The following is a 21499-nucleotide window of genomic DNA, read 5'->3' on the forward strand; positions in this document are numbered from 1 at the left end:
TATATATATAAATATAAATAAATAATAATAATTGGGTGAAAGGAGAGGGAGAGAAGACAGACCCGGGCACCACTTGTTGCTCCATCTAATAAGGTATAACCAGCAATCTTTGCATAATTCTCATAAAGTCCTGTCATCTACAAATGTTTCCAGCACAACAACCACATCCAAATTATGTGTTCTCTCACTCGCATAATACCTGAAAAATAAAATTTTGTAAGTGCTTACTGGTAATTGTTTATTCCTCCTATTTACATAGGTAAAGTCTCGCAAGGGGAACTGCAAGCACTTGAAATAAATGGTAAAATATTAGAATGGATAAAACAATGCATAGTAACCCCACCTTCAACAGGAAGTACTATATCTGTTTTGAAGAAAGTTCAATACAAATTGACAAAATTTGTATTGAATTTTGAACTAAAATTCTCAATCGACTACATCGACTCATCCCCATAAGTAAATCGATTCTCTTCCCAACAATGGTTGAGAGCCTAACACTGCAAACATACATGACAGGGCTGGCCTCATTGAATCTTTTAAAATACTGAACAAGCTTGAAGATATGAATCCGAACCATTTCTTTAAAAAGGTTATATGGAATGCTTTCAAGGGGCAACAGTTTTAAGCTCAACAAGCCACAATGTGGAAAAGAAAACAGGAGATGCTTTTTCACCCATACAACCCATGAAATAATAAACACGTGAAATTGCCTGACCACCGAAGCTGTAAATGCCAAGACATTTTCTTTCTAAAATTCAACGGTAAAATTTTTTTTAGGAACAATGGGGGGGATTTTTTCCAGCTTCCTGTCCCATTTGCGCCCACTAAAAAGATGTTGGTCCTCGGGTAAATTCAGGTAATAGCAATTCAAGTCTGGTTTTTGTTCGCTTGTGTATTCTGCCTTTTCACCTAACATTTCATAAGGCATTTAAAAACGTTATCAAACACCTTTTATTTTATGTACCGTTTTATTAATACAGTACTGTATAATCATGAAATTTTCAGTTTCTTTTCATGATTACATATTATCAATTTTTTCATGTTGTATTGCAGTTATTTTGTATTATGTATTATTGATTTGAGATGTCGACTCTTTTTCAGGGACAGATGAGCAGACTTACTGTTTTATTCAAGCAAGAGCCCGTTTGAAGATTCACAGTAATGAAACTCCAGATTATGTGTTTCAGTAAGTTGATTTAGATTCTTAATAGCTTACTCTTGTTTCTTTTTTGGCTGCTGTAATTTATACAAAATTTATTTTTCTCCACCCCATAGTTGTTGCTGGTAATGAACATTCATGTATGGTATGTGGGCTGGATTACTGCATGTTTGTTTTTAGCCACATTTGTATTAACTTAGATGTGCTTGTGGGGGTTGAGCTTGAGCTCTTTTGGCCTGCCTCTCAACTGTCAATCAATCAACTGTTACTAACTACTAACTTTTTTTTTTCACCCCCCCTCCCCAGGAAGCAGCCCGTAACAGCTGTCTTACTCCCAGGTACCTATTTACTGCTACCTATTTGGGTAACAGAGGCATCAGGATGAAAGAAACTCTGCCCATTTGTCTCTGCCGGCAAGGGAATCGAACCCAGACCACAGGATTAAGAGTCCCACGCGCTGTCCACTCAGCTACCAGTCCCATTGTGTGACTGAAATTTTTTTTGTTTTTCTCAGAATTCATCATGATTACTTTTTTTTATTGCCACCCACTTATCCATCTTTTTATATATAAATAATAATTGATTAGATATATGATTATATGGTACTTTACATACTGGATATCTGTACATATATATACCTGACTTGCAGTGTAGTGTGGTATACATGATTGCACTGTAGTGGTCAGCGTAGTCAGTTCTGGGATTCACTTCCCAGGCAGGATGAGAAGGTTGTGCATGTTTCCTTACACCTGATGGCCATGTTCATCGTGCAGTAAATAATTAACTGGGAATTAGCCAAGTATTGTGGGTTGCATCCTGGGGAAGGTTAGTTGTTGGTATAAAAAAACTTGGATAAGCCTAAGAAGCTTCTCCTCCCCAACTTTGGTAAACTGTGGCACCTGTTGCAGAAAGTAAAATTAATGTATTAATATTATGTTTTTTGGTTCATTATTGATTATCAACGCACAGACAAGTGCATCTAGTGAGATTTTGTATGAAATAATATAGAAAAAAAGGTGTCCTTAAAACTGCATGAAAATACCTTACAATTTTTTTAATATCAAATTATTAATTTCTTTCAAAATTTCAGCAGATGTATGTTTTATATGCTTATTAAAGATTGGATATATTATTAAAGATAGAGCTTATTAAAGAGAAGGCTATAAAGCTGTAAACGTTAGTAAGTTATTGTATTACTTCATTAGTGCATAGAATGCCAGTTTCTATTATAATTCCACAATTTGTATATAACCCCTAGCCCCTTGTATGACCCAGTATACTGTATACAGTATATGTACCTGGTATATACAGGAACCTTTTACTATGTCTGTTTCATTACATGACTGCCAGTTTGTTTGTCTCTTGCTTCCTATTAAATTTAACCTTCTTTCAAGCTTGGTCTCTTTCCCTGACACCAACATGACAACTGACATCTACCAGAGTCCTCTTCTCTGAGGATAAATTAACCCCCCCACAATGAAGAATCTTTTTCAAATGGCCTGCCCTTAGCAGTATATACTGTACAATTTGGTCAGTAGTAGAGGCTCTGGCATGGTTAGCTGTGCATTTGTTGCATGTTGTGTTTGCTCCTGCTATTTGATGGTACAGAGTTCAGCACCTGTCAGGTTTCTGAATTCAAGTGGCATTGCATGAACATTCCTGATAATCCCAGGGCTAGCTATGCCCTTGTTCACAAATGTTGGATGGGCTTCTTTTTCTGTACTCTGTATATGTCTGCTCAAGTGTCTGATCATTCCTATTGAATTGTTTGCTGTGGAATTGCCAGTTCTGAAGTGCTGGGGAGGTTTGTTTATCCTATGAATCCCTTAGCTGGCTCCCAGTCCAACTTTGCTGTTTTCAACTTTACAGTGTGCTCTGCTGTTTTTAGACAGATGGACAGACCTGTTACTTTTAGCTTTCCTTCAGTTTGATCCAGGGTCTTGGTTTGGCTACCTCAGTAGCTCCTCTGATCTTAAACACTAGTAGCACTAAGCTTTCAAATTGTACTAGTACCCTGAGATTTGTGCAGTCCTACCAGGAACCAGGATCAAAAAAGGTTTGGTTAACGAGGTAATGGAATATGAGGATCATAGATTGACTAAAAAAATGTCACCCATGTATGAATACACAGTCTGTCCTGCCACCATTAGTCTCACTTACCAGCTTAATGTGACTTTTCGTTTGTAATCTATTTTTTAATCTCTGTGATCCTTGCCTTTTCTTGTGTGTGCTGTTGGCAGGTCTTGATTAGGGAGTGTCAAGTCTGTCTCATGGTATGACCAATGAGGCTGCAGCTCAACTGCTCTAGGGAGCAACTTGGTTCAAAGTCCTATTTTTAATATAAATAAATTGTTAAACTAGTACTGTACTGTATTGTATTGATACTGACAGAATTTTATAAATTGACATATTGTACCTGTTTTCTTTCAGATCAATAATAGATGAACTGGGTTTGACAGGGCAAGTTAATCCCAATCAGGCTCGTAGGTACTGGGATTCTCTTGTAACTAGATATAAGGTAAGTTTACTAACACTTACAATATATCATTATCAATACCCTTTTCCCACTTTCATGGGGGTGGTGGGGTCAGCTCCTGAAACCACATGTTGAGTGAAATGATATGCTTTCTTGTGAGCTAAGTGTTGAGGTAGTGAAGTCTTAAGAATATTACTACACCATTTGAGTGCAATGCTGATGTACTGGGAGCCAGAACCAGAATCTGACTCTCTACAAGACAAAACAAAACTAGCTACTGCTTGAAGAAAGAAATAAAGACCTGAGGTAAACAAGACAAAACTATCATTGTTGTGGTATACAACCCAAACAGTGATGTAACAAGCACTACCTCGGCAAAGGAGGACAGATTTTATAAGTGAGAACATAAGACAAATAGCAAAAGAAACGCTATAAAGGGCTAACCTGTGGGATATGATGGTAAGAAAGCAGTGTCCCAAAAAGAAGAGTATCAGCTGCAATCTAAATGCTTGTGGAAACACAGGTGCAGCATGGCTGCAGAACATCCAAAGATTATCACTAAGCAAACACACTGTAGGATTGCCAAAAGCAACAGGCTCAGATATTATCCATGGAAAAAGATGCCAAAAATGCAGCCAAAGCAGCAAAAGGTCTCTATCACAGACAAACAGAATGGTAGCCTGAAGATGGAAGAGAACCTGCCACCAGAGAAGTAGGACCAGCTCGCCAATGATTTAAGGACAATGTCCAGACCACAGTTTGGATGGAATGCAAAAGGGCATCAGGGTCAAGACAAAAATGGGAAATAAATACTCCAAAATTTTAACCCCAAAGGTGAATTTAAATGGCCCCCACAAGCAGGACACAAGTGGGGAACCAACTCTTTGGGGTAAATAAACCAGTCCAAGACTAGAGCACCCATTTGTTGCCTACAAAACTGAGGGAAGAAGTAGGCAAAAGCTATTCTCTACTGAGGTACCATTGATGAGCTACTGAAAAATCAATTGTTGAATAGAGTGAAATATCCTTTTCTAGTGGACCCTCAGTTCTCAGTTCCTGCCCTGTTTCTTGCCCTTATATTTAGTGTTTTTGGTCCTTCTCAGTTTTGGGTTTGATTTCCCAAGATCCCCTTGCTATATATAGAACTTGTGTAGAGCCAGAACCTGGTCCCGGCTCCAAGTACAGTATGTCAGTGTGGATGTCAGAGGTCAGTGTGATTACTACTTGCTCACCAGAAAAGGGTATTACATATATTAAATGTTTGATTTATATAATTTTCTTTGGGGAGCCCCATCATCTCCCTGAAGCTATCCTACTGATATAGTGCTATATTAGTAGGGGTGATCAGTTGCAGACCTCTTGTTGCTTACCAGGGACCAGATCAGTCATCATGTGACTGATGAACCCAACTAATATAGCACTATATAAGTAGGATAGCTTCAAGGAACCTCTTGAGGCTCTCCCAGAAAATGGCATTTCAGTACATTCGATGCTGTTTATTTTAATTTTATACTGTACTTGAATATAGTGATCTAAAGTACAGGTATCATTTTAGTTTATAATTATCTTTTCACATTGTTCTTTAGTCGATTATTAATTTATTAATTTTTAGTTTATTAATTTTAGTTTTTAATTTTTAATTACCAGTACATTCTTTTAAGCCTGATAATATTTAATTGCTGCACTAAGCAGTCTGTTATTTTGAAAAGTTTGTATAAAAAAATAAACTTATCTAATCGTCATTATTAGTACTGTAATGAATTCTGAAATTTGTGAGCTTTAAAATTTTTTTTTTTCCAATAGGAACTAAGCCAACCTGCCCTAGAGCCTGAAGATGCAGCTCCTCCATCATGGCCTTTCTATGCCGCCATGCACGATGCACTGCTCACTATGCCACCGTCGGTACTCCCAATTTCTGTTGCTGATGAAATTGAGGCATCGGTTGTGAAGGCATTCCATGGAGGACATGGTATAGAGGAAGACTATGATGATGAAGAGGAGGAGGATGAAGAAGAGGAAGAGGAGGAAGAAGAGGAGGAGGAGGAGGAAGATGGCATTATAGATGAAGATGAAAATATGGGAGAATGTTATGAAGATGAAGATTCTCAAGATATGAATGAATCACAAGGTGATGAAAATTCACAAGAGATGGATGGTGCAGACATAGATGACACATGTAAGTACTGGTATTTTCTTATATATTACAGATCTCTTACAAGACTGTGTGATATACTGTATTGTAAGTAGGATAATATAACACTGGGGACATATACAATTTTGAGAGAGATGGAACTTGAGTGAATGTTGGGTTTGTAAAACTTGCTTATTATCAACAAGATATATATATACAGTATATGAATATGCTTAATGTAGGTATTAAGACGTATTTAGAGCATAAAATATGACTTAAAACAGCAAAAACACTATATATACCATACCTATTACAAACTTGGTTATAGGGTTACTTTTCTGTTTATTAATCAACTTTCATGCTTTCTATTCCCATCATGACATACCTTTGCAAATAATCTTGTGGCTTAAATAAAGGAGATAGTGGCAAGACTAGCTGAAACCACCATTGAGTGACCCACATGCTGTGATACAAAGGATCAAACTCTCAGAGTTGAGAATGAGGGGTCCAGAGAAGGACCATCCACGGACCCTCACCATTCTATCCCAAATTCATGGAATCTTTTCTTGTCACAGAAGGGGAAGGGAAGGATCAAAGCCTTCATTTTAACTTGGAGCCCAAAGACCAAGGAGGAGGAAGGTAAGGAGCGCCAGGAACAAAGCCCTTGGACTCCCCAAAGCAAAGGTCACCCCTGCTTTCGAGAGTATTGTGAAAGAATTGGAATTTGAGGTCACTGTCAAATCCTCGATGGAAATAGCACCAGAAGCTTGTGTTACCAACATATTTGCCACAATCATATCATGCTTGTCTTGAAACCAAGGGAATTTCAGAACCTGCACAAATGATAGGACTGGGAGATTGAATGAGTAGAAACTGGACATAGAGACTGGCTAACAGCCAAACCAGTCAATATCCAAAAAGCCCCTCTAGAAGCCATCCCACTAGTTCCACGCCAGAACAGGAGTCGGCAGAAACCACACCCAAGGAGAGTGTGAAGCCTCCCAACACAACAACCAGAAGCAAGTGACACCAAAAACAAGGCCTTGGAAAAAGAATCATGGCCCTAATGGGACACATTAAAATGGGAAGAAGTAATAAGAAAAGTGAGAATATATTCCAAAAACCATGCAGGTTCAGGCGATGGATTAGCAGGCCAGAAGTGAAACAAAGCATGAGACCGCTGGCGAATTGACGCCAATGTAGTATTGACACTGAATGCAAGCTGCAGTGGCTCCATCAGTGTCTCAATACAAACTGACAATATTTAGCATGAGATGCTGATCAAGAAATAGCCAAGAAAGAAAGGAGCACACCACATGCTTGGATACCAAAGAACAATGATAAGGGGAAAAGAAGTGGTGAAAGGAGTGCCATGAAATCCCAGACTATCGCCTAGAAGAGGAACATAGGTGAAATACAATTAGCCACTGTGATGCGCCGGCTGTAAAGAAGCCACCAGTTCACTCTAAAGATGGCAATAAAGACACGTCACGAACTCTAGGTGTGTAGAGCGGAGAAGTGCGAGCCAGCAAAATAAGTCGCTGGGCCAACCTTCCGATGAAGGCAGGGCCATGGAAAAAATGCTTGGGTTTGGACATTGAGCAAGCTGTGACTGAAATCAAGGCTGGTCCAACCACCAAGGAGCCAGCTCTTTGATATATTTTATGTTAGTGTGATTTCTGTGTGTATGTGAAGTTGGGGAGTACGGTGTTGAATCACTCTGCCCTTCCACCTGAGTTCTTGTGGGTTATACATAAAAACTTGGACTGGCTTCAATAGGGACCTCCAGATTTCCTGTGATTTCAATAGAAATCCGGTTGTATGTCTTTTTACAAGTCACGGTGGTCTAGTGCTACAGTATGCAGCTGGCAATGCTGTGGTCACAGGTTCACGTCACCTCGCAGCCAAAGTGGATTTTCCCTACCCCACATGCTTCATGTGTGAACATTGGGTAAGGCTAGCCTCAAGCATCTGGGCGATAACCCTGGACAAACTAACAAACAAACAGACAGACATTCTCTCTTATAAATATTTTATATATAGATGATTAATTTAGTTATTAGTACATACACAGAACATTATTTTTATAGTAAGCATTATTTATGGAGTAACATATAATTCAAAAATTATAACCTAAAGGGACAGAGACCAGAACCCTTCGTTTTATTGAACTTCGAGGAGCCAAAGAATCAGACATGGTGGCGCTGGGACCTACTCCTGTGTTTGGGTAAGTACATTAATGAATTTTTTTATGAATATGGCTTGTGTAATTACCTAAGTGTGTAAGTATTATTTGGACAATTTAAAGTGTTAAATATGAGTTGACAATTTTCATGGCTGATTTGTCTCATAACCCTCAAAATGCAGTTATCGTCATATGCTGATCATCTCTAGTGTAATGTGTTTATCAAATGACAATTTGTTTTGTCTCAGTGTTTGAACACGATGTTATCCATATTGTTCCAGTAGCTCAATGGTGTCTTCCAGCAGTCATGGGAGGCAACAAAATAATTTGAAGTCAGATGGGCTTCTGGTCTCCCATCATGACAATTTTCACTGCATTTATTTACTTTGGTGTTTTCTGGGGAGCCCCTTCAACTTCCCGGAGCTATCCAGGCTGATATGATTGTATTAGATCGTGGCACCAGTCAAGCAAATGGAGTTCTAGGCCTACCGGGAACCACGAACCAGAACCTGGCCCACTCAGAGAGGCATTGATGCCATGGTCTAATACATTCATATCGGCCCGAATAGCTCCAGGGAGCCTCTGGGTCTCACCCAGAAAATGGTGTTTCGTTACATTCAACGCTGATTTTTTCTCCACATTTGCTAGGTTGTGTCCAAGTAGGGATTCATGATTATTTTAATTAATTCTTAACATTAATGGAATACTGTGTATTCCATTAATACCCGTTAATGGGTTAAAGAAAAAGATGTTTGAATGGACCTCTTACAAAAATTGTTAAGCTGTATTCCAGTTAATTCTAAATATCAATCTTTTCAGTGAGATCTTAGAAGAGTTGGGCATGTCAGAGGAAGTAACCGTTGCTGAAGCTCGTAAAAAGTGGACACAGCTTGTTCGCCGATACTTGGAGCTTAAGGTTAGCTTGCCTCAAAAATATTAGAGGCAGCAAAAGATTCTGGATTTATCTCATCCTTATCTACCACTGTCAGTATTCATGCATTTGTTGAGTTGAAGATAACCATTATCTGCTTTTGTAATACATAACAGTATACCAGGTCTAAATATGTAGTTGGGAAATATTATATTAATATATTTTAAAATTTGAATTTGTGTTTAGTAGAACTCTAGAAGTATGTAATAACATTTTCTTCTCTTCCAGGGTCCAGATGTTGAAGATCATAAACCTGCATATGGAAACAGTCCAAGTCTCATTTCTGGTGATACTGTAGAAACAGGATGGTTATTTTTTGTCCCTATGCACTCTGTCATGGAGTCTATCAAGGCAACATCTCCAGATGGAGGCACCAAGGCACGCAAGTCTCCAGAGTACACTTGTGAGTTTACTGCTGCTTTAGAATTTCAGAATTATTGTGATGTTTCACAGCTGTGTTAAAGTAATGTGGGAAAAGTATCTAACTTAGAGCGTTAAGAAGACAGGTGTTTGTTTTCTTAATGTCTAAAGAATTGTAACTAGCTAGGCATCGGGATTATTTGTTATTACTATACAGGGTATTGTTTAATCGGTTTATTCGTTATCTAAAACTAAATTATTTCATATATTGGGTAAGATAGTGTTGGTTGTAACAACCACGTTAGATTTCTTAATCATGCCATCATAAAATGCAATAAGGTTTTTTAAATAAATGAAAGACAGTTAATATTTTGAGATTACTTTCAGTTAAGAATTGATATTGGCTAGTGGTACAATAGCTTGATCTTGTGATGTGAAAGGTATCCAATATGTTTGCTTTTACTGACTTAGTCGTTAGTGGCACAGTGGTGACACACTTGCTCCGTGCTTCCCAAGCAATTTGGTCCAGGTTCGTCTTCTGGTCAAGGAGGATTGACTCGGCACCTGTCCTTAACTATTGCCTCTGTTCACTCAGCAGTAATTGAGTATCCACTAATTGGTTGTTAATCAATTGGTGGGTCATGTTCCAGGTAAAATTAGTGAGTAAGCTTACCATGAGCTATGGGAAAGGAAAGCTCTCAGCATGTTAACAGAAGTCAAAAGTCATCTGTTTATGTACTCGCCTGTGTAAAAAAAAAAAATTATTCCACCTAACCTAGTGAGGCTGCTGGTCATTTACCTTGAAAAGTGTCAATATCCAATGCTTTAATTTCTGGTAAACAGCTTTCAGTTTGTATGCTTTTTATCACAGCATCTGGATATAGATACTTTAGTATAATGCAGGGTTGGATAAGAATAAGGCATTAATTATCATGAAATACTTCTTTTTGTCTGGTCACTCAGATGCCTCCAAAGGCAATATCTCACTCTGTCTAGGGAGAGGAACATTGTGAACGCCAGTTTGTAGCAGTGTGACTTTCTCACATTCTGTGCTGCGGGAAACTTTTCTAAAGATGCCCCTGTCAGGCACCATGTGGAGGTAGGGAGACATTGGAGAAATCTTAATCCAGTCCTGATTGACCATCAAAATGTAAATTACACAATACAGTACTGGAAACTGATCCCTAAAGCCAAGAATAGCCACACCCCCCAGAGCCAAATCTCAGGAATAAGCCCAACAAGGAAACCACAGAATACAGGACTCCTGTACTCTACCATGAGTGAGAGCATTTTGACCTCCCTCAACCAGGAGAAAAGCACAAGGAAGCTGGACGACATGCTGCCCTTGTCTGGGAACCCAAGGTATCCAGAAGGGCAAATTGACCAATACCTGCCTATCTCCAAGGAACAAATGCACATTGAGATCAGATCAAGTAAAAATCTCAGTAATGAAAAGGTGGAAATGCTCAGATCCTGAACTAGTAAACAAAGAGTCCCACAAACACCTAATTCATAGTGTTGATGAGTGAAGAAAATCAAGAGGGTTCCAGGAAAACCACCATCTGACCAAATTTGAGAAAAGGCCCTTCTTTACAGTATAGTAATTGCTATATAGTAGGTAAAAAGACAAATGGAGAACCTTTGCAGTTGCAACAAAAGTAGTAGGGTAAGACCAATTACTAACATGGCTTCTGAAAGATGCTACAGCAATATAGTACTGTATTCATGTTGGTCACTAACTAGGATATTCAATAACATATTAAAAATTTGAGGACTAAAACATCTGAAAAACACAAATGTAACTCAAATATGCAAGAATAGGTACATAGCAGAAGCAATAGACTACAGACCAGTATTACTAATATGTATTCATGAAGAGAATGGTAGGGAACTTGGATAGGGTCAAACTTTGTAATAAAGATGTAATACGAGTTGTAAAGGGGAAATTAATTTCTGACAAACATGATAGAGTTCAATGGCAGGGGGTTACCAACATGTGTCAACAAAAAAAAAGACTAAAATTTCCTACTCCTAGAAAACATTTGGTATTGGTACTATAAAAAGTTAGCACATTAAATGGGAAGGCATGCTTGTTGAAATTGAAATTGAAATAAGTTTATTGATGTGAGATGAGAGACCCCTTTTATACACACAAAGGGATAAGGTAGCTCAAGCTATTCTCAGCCCGTTCAGTACAACGTGTTCCTCTATGTATACATACATAGACACACATCACAAACAATCAACTTATTACTGAATGTTCCGAGTGATAAATATATACATTTTTTGACATACTGGTATTACTGGTAAGACACTAAACTGAGTAAGGAAGTAGTTGGTTACAGTCAGAGAGAGGGTGAGTTAGACTGCAGGGATGTAGCAAGCAGAGACTCTCAATGATCAATCCTAAGACCATTGATCTTCCTAATCTTTGTGAATTGCCTACTTGATGAAGTGCATTCATATGTCCATATTTTTAGAGAGCACAACACTAATTAGCAAAGTAAAAACTAAGGATGATGCTGCAGGAAGACCTTAACAAACTCCAACAATGGGCAGACACTTGGCTTTTATTTCAACCCCAACAAGTGTAAGGTAATGAAGATGGGTGCATGGTGGAAACATTTGAAAAAGAATCCCACTGTGTAGGAGATGAGAAGATTATAATGGTCCAGACTGACATGTGCCATATTCCTGGAAGAGTGGCATATTACCAAAGGGAGTGACTGAATGCCTTAGGCCCAGATACTTAAATATTTTCACCTTTTTAGGTGAAAATTAGGTGGTTAGGATAATGAATATTTTATAGTTCAAAAGAAGTTTGTAAACATTATTAGAATTATTCAATATAGCACCTATTATAGTGTTAAGAACAATAAGTCATAAATGTTAAATTAATCCTTTTCACACAGGGTCTGTTGATGTCACGAGGAAATTTATTAAGATTCGCGGTGAGAAACATACTGAAATATCACAGAAAGGCCACAATGCAGTTTACCAGTAAGTTGCTGTTAATCCATTTTGCATTTGTTGGTGCAAATACAGCACAATCTAATTTTCCTAATTTAATATAATTTGATAATATGTGTTGTCTTTTCTGTCTCTTTGACTCCTCAGATGTGTTCTGACTTTGTGGCAGTGGTCATCTCATGCTCACTTGGCCCTTCCAGGTTTGTTGCTTGATATCCAATGCCTGTACAGTATTGTTATTTTCATTGCTCAGCTGTGGGTGAGTTACTCCTACTCGCTTTCGGGGTGGTTTTGTCATTGGCTACCTTTCTAATGTTGGCTTGGGCCTTCTCAATTCAAATTCAAATTCAAATGTTTATTTAGGTAAAGTACATACATACAAGGGGTGATACAAATATTGATGAATTTATAGATAGAGCTAGTACATACAATGCCTAAAGCCATTATTACGCAAAGCGTTTCAGGCAGTATTCTATTACCTCTGGCGTTTTTTCTGCATCTCCTGAACTCTCTTGTCTGATGGGTCAGTTTTTGTCATCGCCTCCCCTCATGTAGAATTTTGATGTTTACCCTCTAGCAAGTTGCTTTTCCATAGGAACATTTTAGTTGGTTTTCACTTATGGGACCATATTGGTGTGATATTATGCCTCCCCTACTTGTGGTTCTTGTGTTGCTGTTCCATTATCTCTAACTTGACTTTCTTAGGTCCTCTGGATAGCTGCCCAGTTTTGCTGTCTGAATATATATCTCTTTATGCATTTCTTAACTATCTCATCATCTTATATTTTCTTAACTATCACATGTCTATGGCTCAAGATAGAGCTCAAGGCTTCAGGCATTAAAACTGAGCATTTGTTGCTTGTTTCCTCCTTAAAGTTCGATGCCCTTGACATGGCTGCGTGGCACTAGTCACTGGAAAGTAACTGATTGGTTTTCTTCATTATATTCCGAGAGCTGCCTTCTTTTTCCAGAGGTCAGCCGGTTTGCATTTTCCCACTGTTTTCTGTCAGGAAAGTCATCCTTAGTAGCTCCAGGAAGCAATTGCTGGGGCTAGCACAGAAGTAGATTGTTAAGTGTAATGAAATGCCACTTTCAGTGTGCTGTGTCGTAGTTCTCTGTTCTCACCCTTTTCCATAACATTTTGGGGCTAGGCTGATTGCACTACAGTGAGGAGGTTGCTGGGTGGCTGCTGTTTAGGGAACAGCCTTATGGTGTTACTGTACTGTAATTCCTTAAGCTCTGGGAAGCTACTGAGGTGCCACACAAAGTACCATTTCATTATGCTCTACTAAATTTTGTTTTGTTTATTTTCTAACTTAACATTCTTGGAAGCTTCCAAAGCCAGCTCTTATATGATAGCCTTAACTTGTATCACCCACCAGACACTTGTTACTTTTATTCCCATCATAAAACAATAGATTAGCCCCATCACTTGAGAACATACTTTCTCAAGTGATCCTGTCGCCAATATAAGGGTGGCAGATGGTGGCAAGTCTAACATAAGCCACCACTGAGAGTACAATCTTGCTGTGTATATACTGTAATACAAAGACATGAATATGACTTGACTTCCCACTACAAGCTAAATTAAAATTATCAAGCCTGGAAACCTCACTTTTAGTCCTGGTAATTACCCATCACCTTGTTTGTTCTCTACAGTGGACAGTCTAGATTAGGTTTCTTCATCTGGGTTTTCCTAGACTTATATTTCCACTGGAGGTATTCTATACCCTTAGTGTTTGCTTCATAGCAAAGTGTGCTAGTCTTTTTGTGTGCCCTGATTATAGCTTTCTGCTGCAACTGTGTCTCAAGATTTCCTTACTTGGTGCCAATGGCTCCACAGATGACTTTTGTACAATTATTTTGCACTACCTCCAACATAGTTTGGTTCCCTTTGAGTTGTACCATTGCCTTGGTTGTACCTAGGGATTATGTTCCAAGCCTGTGCCCTGGTTTTAGACTTCCTATTAAAATATTAATAAACATTTAAGGATAACACACATTTAGGGTATTTTACATTTCTCTGTTTTGTGTTTATGTGACGGCTCTTTCCTAGTTCTTGCTTGAGGGTTCGGCATATTTTTTCTTTACAACGAGCTGTGCTAATCATAACTCACTGAAGTAGTATGTAATTTGGTTGGTGCACACCAAGTTTATGCCTCTTGTGACTAGGCTTCCATTTTAATGTGTCACCATGGGAATAGACTGGGAGCCTGGCAGGTGATACTAGTCCTGGGTAGAGCATGCCAGAGCCTGCTATGGGATCATTTGAGGGCTTAAATTCAGAAAATCATATTGACACTGTTTACATAAAAACAAGAAGGGTGGGGGGATGTTATTGTTCTTGTTATGGCAACTTTGCTTAACTTGAAAATTAGAGTAAAATTACAATAACAATATGTAACACTCTTGTGACTTGCTTTGTTTTCGTACAAGTATATATATTTTTTTCTTCCAGGGATATCCTGGAGAAGCTTGGAATTGCCGACAGGGTCAGTGTGATGATGGCTCGCAAAAAATGGAACTACTTGGTCAAGAGATATCAGGTTTGAATCTAAAGGCTTTATTTTAAAAGTACATTTGTCCTTTTGAAAAGAAAAAAATTGTTATGGAAATGGAACACTATTTGATGTTGAAAGAGGAATTCTTGAAATCTACAATTTCAAGAACAAGAGGTCATAAATACCAGTACAAGCTAAGGAAAGAAAGGAGGTGAAAAAATATGAGAAAGTTCTCTTTTGCAAACAGAATGGTAGGCAGTTGGAAGAAGTCAAGTGAGGAGACAGTGGATACCAAAACCATTAGTAGTTTCAAAGTGTCATATGACAAAGAGTTTTGGGAAGGTGGGACACTACAAGCATAGCTCTCATCCTGAAAGTACACTTGGATAATTAATTGTTTTAAGGCATGGGCCTTGTGCCCTTCGAAGCCGTCTTTGTTCCTTGTACTGCATTCGTTGTCTGATGGTGAGCAGCCATTGGCGCCTGGTGTTCCTGCTTGATTTTCACCATCAGGGCATAAAAAGCCCCCAAGTTTGTCAGATGCTTGTTAGTTTACTTTTATGCCGATGGCCATTCCTTCTGCTCTTCTGTGATGGGGCCAAGTTTTTGCCTCTGATCACTGGTAGGCTTTTTAATGACACACAAGGGAGTCACCATAGACCCACCAGAAAAATGAGTTTCATTACATTCAATGGTGGTTTTTAAATATTTCATAAAATATTTACCATTTTGAGATATAATGTACAGTACTTGGCTAAGAGACAAGGGATAACTCCCTCAGTCATCCTATTGTAATTGAATCATATCTAGCTCTGTTTGTTGCTATCATTAATACAGTAATAATTATATGGTATTAGTAACATTATATCAGAGTTGCATGATGATAGTAGTAATATTATCTGCCATAGAGATACTTGTTATTAATAGTGTCTTGTAATGTCATATAAAGTTAAATTTTAAGGCATTTGTCATTAATTCAGTTGTACAATCTTTCTTCAATGTAAACTTATATTTCTAGGATGAAGAGATGGCAGGAGGAGAGCGCACCTGGGCTTTCATGAAGGAAATGGGGCAAGTTATGAAGCATTTCCGAGGTGCTAATGTCAATAAGCTTAAATCCCGAGCATCTCCAGAATTTTTATGTTAGTACTGTAATTATTATGGCAGTTGCGTAATGAGTATAAAATTTCCTCTTATTTCATTCTGGGAAATTTTATTGTTTAGTTTTTAATGTAATATTCATTAATAAAATTTTCTCTTGTTATAACAAGAAGGAAAAGTATATGAGAAATACATTGAATATGATTGATGTTTTGAACAAATAACTATTTAATGGCTTGGTGTCTCTGAAAACTTCCCACAGAAGACAGGGTGATTACATGTATATTATTTCCAAATTATTTTGAGAAGCCTTCTCAGTAGCTCCACGTAGCTTACATGCTGGTGGGACGAATTAACCAAGACTCACAATCTACCGGGAGCCAGCAAAGAAAAAAAAAATTGAAAAACAAGGCAAATGATAGTTGGTTCTTGTGAAAGACCTTAATCTTAATGTGACTGGCTGCCACAATCTAGTAGCAGATGGGCACAATAAGGTTAGTTTGCCTTGTTTGTGTCAATTATATTTATTTCATGAAGCAGTAGTTTGTTTTGTTTTGCCTAATCTTTCTGGAGGGTTTTCCTCAGTTTTGGATAGATCTCTGATTACCAATCTTCCCCTCGCCTCATAGAGAGAACCAGATTCAGGTCCTGGCTCTCGGTAGGCTCAAGTTAGTCTTGGAAGCCCGGTGGGATTCCCAAAGGCTTAGCAGCCCCAGTGCTATAGCTTGGGGAGCTACTGAGTGGCCCAAAAAAATGAGTACTGTACTTAAATACATTCAATGCTTGATTTTTATCAGGGCCTAATGAACTAACCAGAAGATTCATTGAACTACGAGTTTCTCGACATTCAGATTTTTTGGAAACGGGAATTCAGACAACCTACACGTAAGTCCTGTTTGTTATTACTGTAGCTAATATTCTAGATTCATTTTATTCCTAAAGCTGATTTATTATTAAAAGCATCAATTTTTACTGGGTCTTGTATTAATGTACTTTGTTCTTTTAATATAGAACTATGCCAATGCATAAAGCATATAACATAAGAGATTATGCAAGTTTTTGAGCTAGGGGTTCCTCAGTTGCTTCCCAAAGCTAGAGCCTTTTACTCTACCCACAATCCAATACACACACTAGGCTATAGTTGACCTATCTCCAACCGTGAAGACCATGTTGAGTACTATCTCAATCCAACACCAAGTAATTGCTCAATATCTAAGAAAATAATATATCAATGCACATCAGACCATTTGCAGACAATTAGTGAAATTAAGTAGAAAATGCATTATCACTGCTAACTACTGATTACTAATTAGGTGCTATGCCAACTGTCATTGAATGGTAGCATAGATTATAAAAAAAGGGTAGTCCATGACAGTCCTTAATGATCCCAGTCTGTGATGTGATGGTTTTGGTTAGAGCACATCAAGTGCACACCTCTTTGTAATGGACTCCTCTCTGTAGTTTGGACCTGGAGTGGCACGTCTGACTAGCAGTGGTGTAATGGCAGATTTCTGGGGAAAGTCTCTGGATGCTCTGCTTTGGAGTCCCCTTCTTTTTTGGGTGCCCTTGTATATGTGCATGGCTCTGGCCTTTGTGGGTTCCTTGCCAGACCAAAGTGTTGCTTTGGTCTGCTTGTCGGCCCAGGGGTTCTGTCAGGTGCCTGCTAGTGTATTTCTCCATGGCCAGCTTTCCTTTTCTCTACAGTTCCATTTGGCTCTGTTCTTTGCCTAGGGTCAGCATCTTTTCTTTTCTGTTCATTTCTTAAGGTCATCCTTCTCTTCTCCATCCTTCTCCAGTGGTGATTGTCCATGGGTATGTGAATTGGGGAACAACTGAAAGGCCCTAGCCTAGAAATAAGGTGTTGAGTGTAGTGAAATGCACTTCTCTTAGCAGTGATAATGGGTTTTCTTCACAATTCAGTGACTCCTTATATAATGTTTTGAGTGTATTGAGCTGTTCTTTTGTGTGACAATGAGTAGTCATGCAGCAATAGATTGAAATGGCCTATTTGCTGTCTCTTCACCCCAACTACATAACACAATTGTTTGCAAAGATTCTTGCAATGACGGGGAATAGGTTGACTAGAACTTAGCATGTGTGTAGTGACATGGGTGGAGCATAAGATTCAGGCTTGGGAAGCAACCGATGGACCAGCTCAGATAGGAGCATTTCACTATACATACAGTACTTGACAGCCTATTTTTATTAATTTAATGAAAAACTTTTATTTTTCTGTCCTAGTCTATTAATTTAGAATTAAGGATTATTGTGCTAAGAAGCTATATCAAGAAAGACATGTATATGTTCTGTACCATACATATATTTTTGCACATGCTGTCCTTCTTTTATAACGTTTCCTCCTGTAGGGAAATTATGGAGGAGCTGGGGCTGGAGCATATTCTCAACCCTAACCAACTACGGAAAAAGTGGAATTACCTTGTTGCTAAATATAAGGTAGGGAAACAATCTGTACATGTTTGTTATGAGTGTACAACAAATTGAGTTCATCTATACTAATTTTGTACTGAGATTAATTTACAGCTTGATTCAATTCTATCATTGCATTCAAAACACAATGTATGCTGATGTTAAGTATTATTTTAATGGGTTACTTTAATTTTATCACATAATATGATAAAACTTCCAAGATTTATAGCATTTGTCAGGTAATGTTGTTACTGAAAGTAATGTGGTATAAAATATTGTCAAACTTTTTCTTGTGAAGGAACTCTCTTGTACAACTGGACCAGATGGAACTAGTCCTGCACCTCACTCTTGGCCATTTTATGATGACATGCAGCGCGCTATTCAGCAGATTCCTGAAAGTGCTGTGCATGGGAACCGACCTGTTAGAAATAACTTTGAAAATATTTGTGAGTAAAGAATTTTTACTATATAGAGAGCTATTGATAATAAAACAACAGTTGTAAGAAGCACTTCCACGTGAGTGCAATGCATGCAATCAATATAGATGTCATTCTATTTTTGTTAGTGCTATATTATTTTCTGGGGGGGGGGGGGGGCTCGGTCAGTGACTCCCTGTTGCTCGCCACCTAGGCAACTCTTCATAAGTCACACCAGGCCCTTGCAAGTCGCTAAAGGGCTACTGGAGACCAGATTACCCTAGATGAGAAATAAGTCACGGAAAATGTAGAGTGAAACAAAACAAACAACAGCAAAGAAAATTTAAACAACTCTGAAAGCAAAGCATACACTAGATAGGTCATTCACCTACTAGTAACCTCTCCCCACTTCAAAGTGGCACCACCTGGAGCTCACAGACTGCCTGTTGTAATACCTCGCTCATGAGCCTAGTGTGGACCAGTTCACAAGTGCTCATCATGTCACCTTTGTTCTTCAAGAAATGATTTATCTAGGTGGATGTTGGGCATCCTTTAGACTCTGTGTTGCAAAGGCCATTTAATTAAGTTTGTTCCAATTCTAGTGTTAATTTCATGTTCTTGTGCTTATGTGCCTTTGTTGTGTGAACCTTGATTTACTGTTCACCTCAAGCTGTACAGGCTTAGGGTTCTTTTCTTTAGGTACATGCTGGTGTTGCCTCTTCCCAGACAGGGTTACCTTCCTGGGTGGGTTGGATTTGGGTGTCTGTCTGTGAGAGACTGGTCTCCTGTGGAGGGTGCCTCGCCTGGTGTGCTACATGGCTCTATGACTCCTCTGCAAGACTCAGGGTTGAGGCATTTGAAGTCTTCCTTATTTAGGGGTGCACTGGGTTTGCATGCTTGATTTATGGCAATCCACTTACTCCCTAAGTCACCCTTCATGAGTTCAATGTCTGCTGGCTAGTGGTCTTTTGTACCTGGTGTCCCCTGCTTGATTTTGACAATCAGGGCCAGTAAAGCCCCCCTGTGTGTCTTTAATGGGGTTTTGCCATTCTGACAGGGTGATGTTGGCACATTATCATGTTTCTGCTAGGGATGCGCCAGACCTGTGCGGGGGTTACCCAGCACTGAATCCATATTTTGTTTTTCTGGAGACTAACTTCTGTTCTCCACGGGTCCTTGTGAGCTCCCTTTTAGTTTTTTTCACTGTCATGAGTTTAACAAAAGTGAGCCACTAATGGAGCCCTTCCAAAAAACCAGCATGGAACATAATGAAATCTGGTCCATCTGTTGTTGCCAGTGGTTGCCTTGTAACTAAAACATTACACTGGGTAGTCCAGAAGCTCCTAGTGCTACCACTTGACAGTGGGGAGGTGTTACCAGTAGGTGAACAACCTCATTACTGTGAGCTTTGCTTTCACAGTTTTTAAGATTTCCCTTGCTGTTTTCTGTTTTGTTTCACTCTATCATACTGGTGTCTTATTTCTTGGGTAAGGTGATTTAGAATCCCTGCTCATTGTGCCTCAATGAGGAAGCCAGATTTTGGCCTTTGGTCTCTGGTAGGCTTTTAATGACTCGCAAGGTCCTGGTGTGACATAAATGAATGGCTTCCTAGGTGGCTAGATGCAGGGAGCCACTGAGGACCCATCAGGAAGAGGCATTTCATCACATTCAACTATACTGTAGAATGTAGTAGATTTACAGGGAGAGTTGTAAATGTCATTATGTGAGGAAGGTCTGCAAGCCTCTACAGTGTTTGATATGATACAGCTCATTAACCCTTTTAACCTAGACCTAGACAAAAGCCTAACGTGTGTGAATTAACTTGGTAAACGAAAGTACATTTATGTTCCCCAGCACTTCAGTTTAAAACTTTAAAACAAACACAGTTGCATAAGAAATGTGATTCTACAGTTTAATTTTATATTTAGAAATCAACTTTTCTATATCTAATACATTTGTAATAACTGATAGTTGGTATTCTAAACTATTACACTTGGTTTACCCAATAAGGCAAGATCTACCATTTCCTCAAGACGTGGTTCATGGGATGACATCAGGCAGGTGACTTTCTCGGCACTGGCACCACAGAGACCTTTCATGGAGTCCATGTTTGCTAGGGGGGTCACATATCAGAGGTTATGTTACATATCCAAAGGAAAGGGGGCCTCATCTACTCCCCATTCCAATCCTATAGGATAGAGGCAGGCCACCAATACACTAGACACTTAAAAATATGAACTGTCTGGAAAAAAATCTTGAAGGTTTGGAGCAAATAACTTTGGTAAAATTGCACCCACTGTCAGCACAATATTTAAAGCAGGAAACTCACTCTACCCTTTTAGTAAAGAACACTAAGAGCAAAGAAGTCAGGGAAGAGTTCCTGGCAGACACAGAACTTCAGCATATCTGCCAGGTAAGCAAACTCCTTGGGATCCATTGTGAAAAGTTACATACTGTGATACCTGGGGAATATCAACATGGAGCTCAAAGGAAACCACATTGTGAGAGAAAATAGGGGCAAAAAAGGACCAGTTTCAGGAAGTCGAGGTCCTCCCTGGCCAACAACTTGGAGAGGGATGCCCTTTTTCCACTCAAGAGCCTATCTTACCTTTTGTGTACCTAGCGATGTTTCCAAGGATCAATGTCCTCGTGGCCAGTCTGACCAGGGGCCAGGTTCACGAAGCAGTTACGCAAGCACTTACAAACCTGTACATCTTTTCACAATTTTTGGCAGCTTTGTTTGCAATAATTAAACAGTTAATGAGCTCCGAAGCACCAGGAGGCTGTTTACATCGATAACAACAGTTGACTTGGAAGTTAACAAGCTTGTAAACTGTTTAAT

General features: G+C 38.9%; 1 protein-coding gene across 2 annotated transcripts in view; it reads left to right on the forward strand.

Annotated features, from left to right (window-relative positions):
- LOC123756503 (uncharacterized) overlaps nt 1-21499 on the forward strand; it is a 34188-nt gene that overhangs the window by 3224 nt on the left and 9465 nt on the right. The window contains exons 1-13 of one of the 2 annotated variants that reach the window (XM_045739744.2): nt 718-856; nt 1102-1186; nt 3590-3677; nt 5439-5811; nt 7906-7993; nt 8771-8867; nt 9111-9285; nt 12155-12242; nt 14671-14758; nt 15732-15855; nt 16612-16699; nt 18181-18268; nt 18540-18687. In XM_045739744.2, the coding sequence (XP_045595700.2) occupies nt 5505-5811; nt 7906-7993; nt 8771-8867; nt 9111-9285; nt 12155-12242; nt 14671-14758; nt 15732-15855; nt 16612-16699; nt 18181-18268; nt 18540-18687 (1291 nt within the window). In that variant the 5' untranslated portion in view covers nt 718-856; nt 1102-1186; nt 3590-3677; nt 5439-5504. Of the gene's footprint in view, nt 1-717; nt 857-1101; nt 1187-3589; nt 3678-5438; nt 5812-7905; nt 7994-8770; nt 8868-9110; nt 9286-12154; nt 12243-14670; nt 14759-15731; nt 15856-16611; nt 16700-18180; nt 18269-18539; nt 18688-21499 lie in introns of those variants that run through there. The other variant, XM_045739743.2, reaches the window with a different exon arrangement.

The sequence above is a fragment of the Procambarus clarkii genome, chromosome 25 (genome assembly GCF_040958095.1).
Source record: "Procambarus clarkii isolate CNS0578487 chromosome 25, FALCON_Pclarkii_2.0, whole genome shotgun sequence".
Lineage (NCBI taxonomy): Eukaryota > Metazoa > Arthropoda > Malacostraca > Decapoda > Cambaridae > Procambarus > Procambarus clarkii.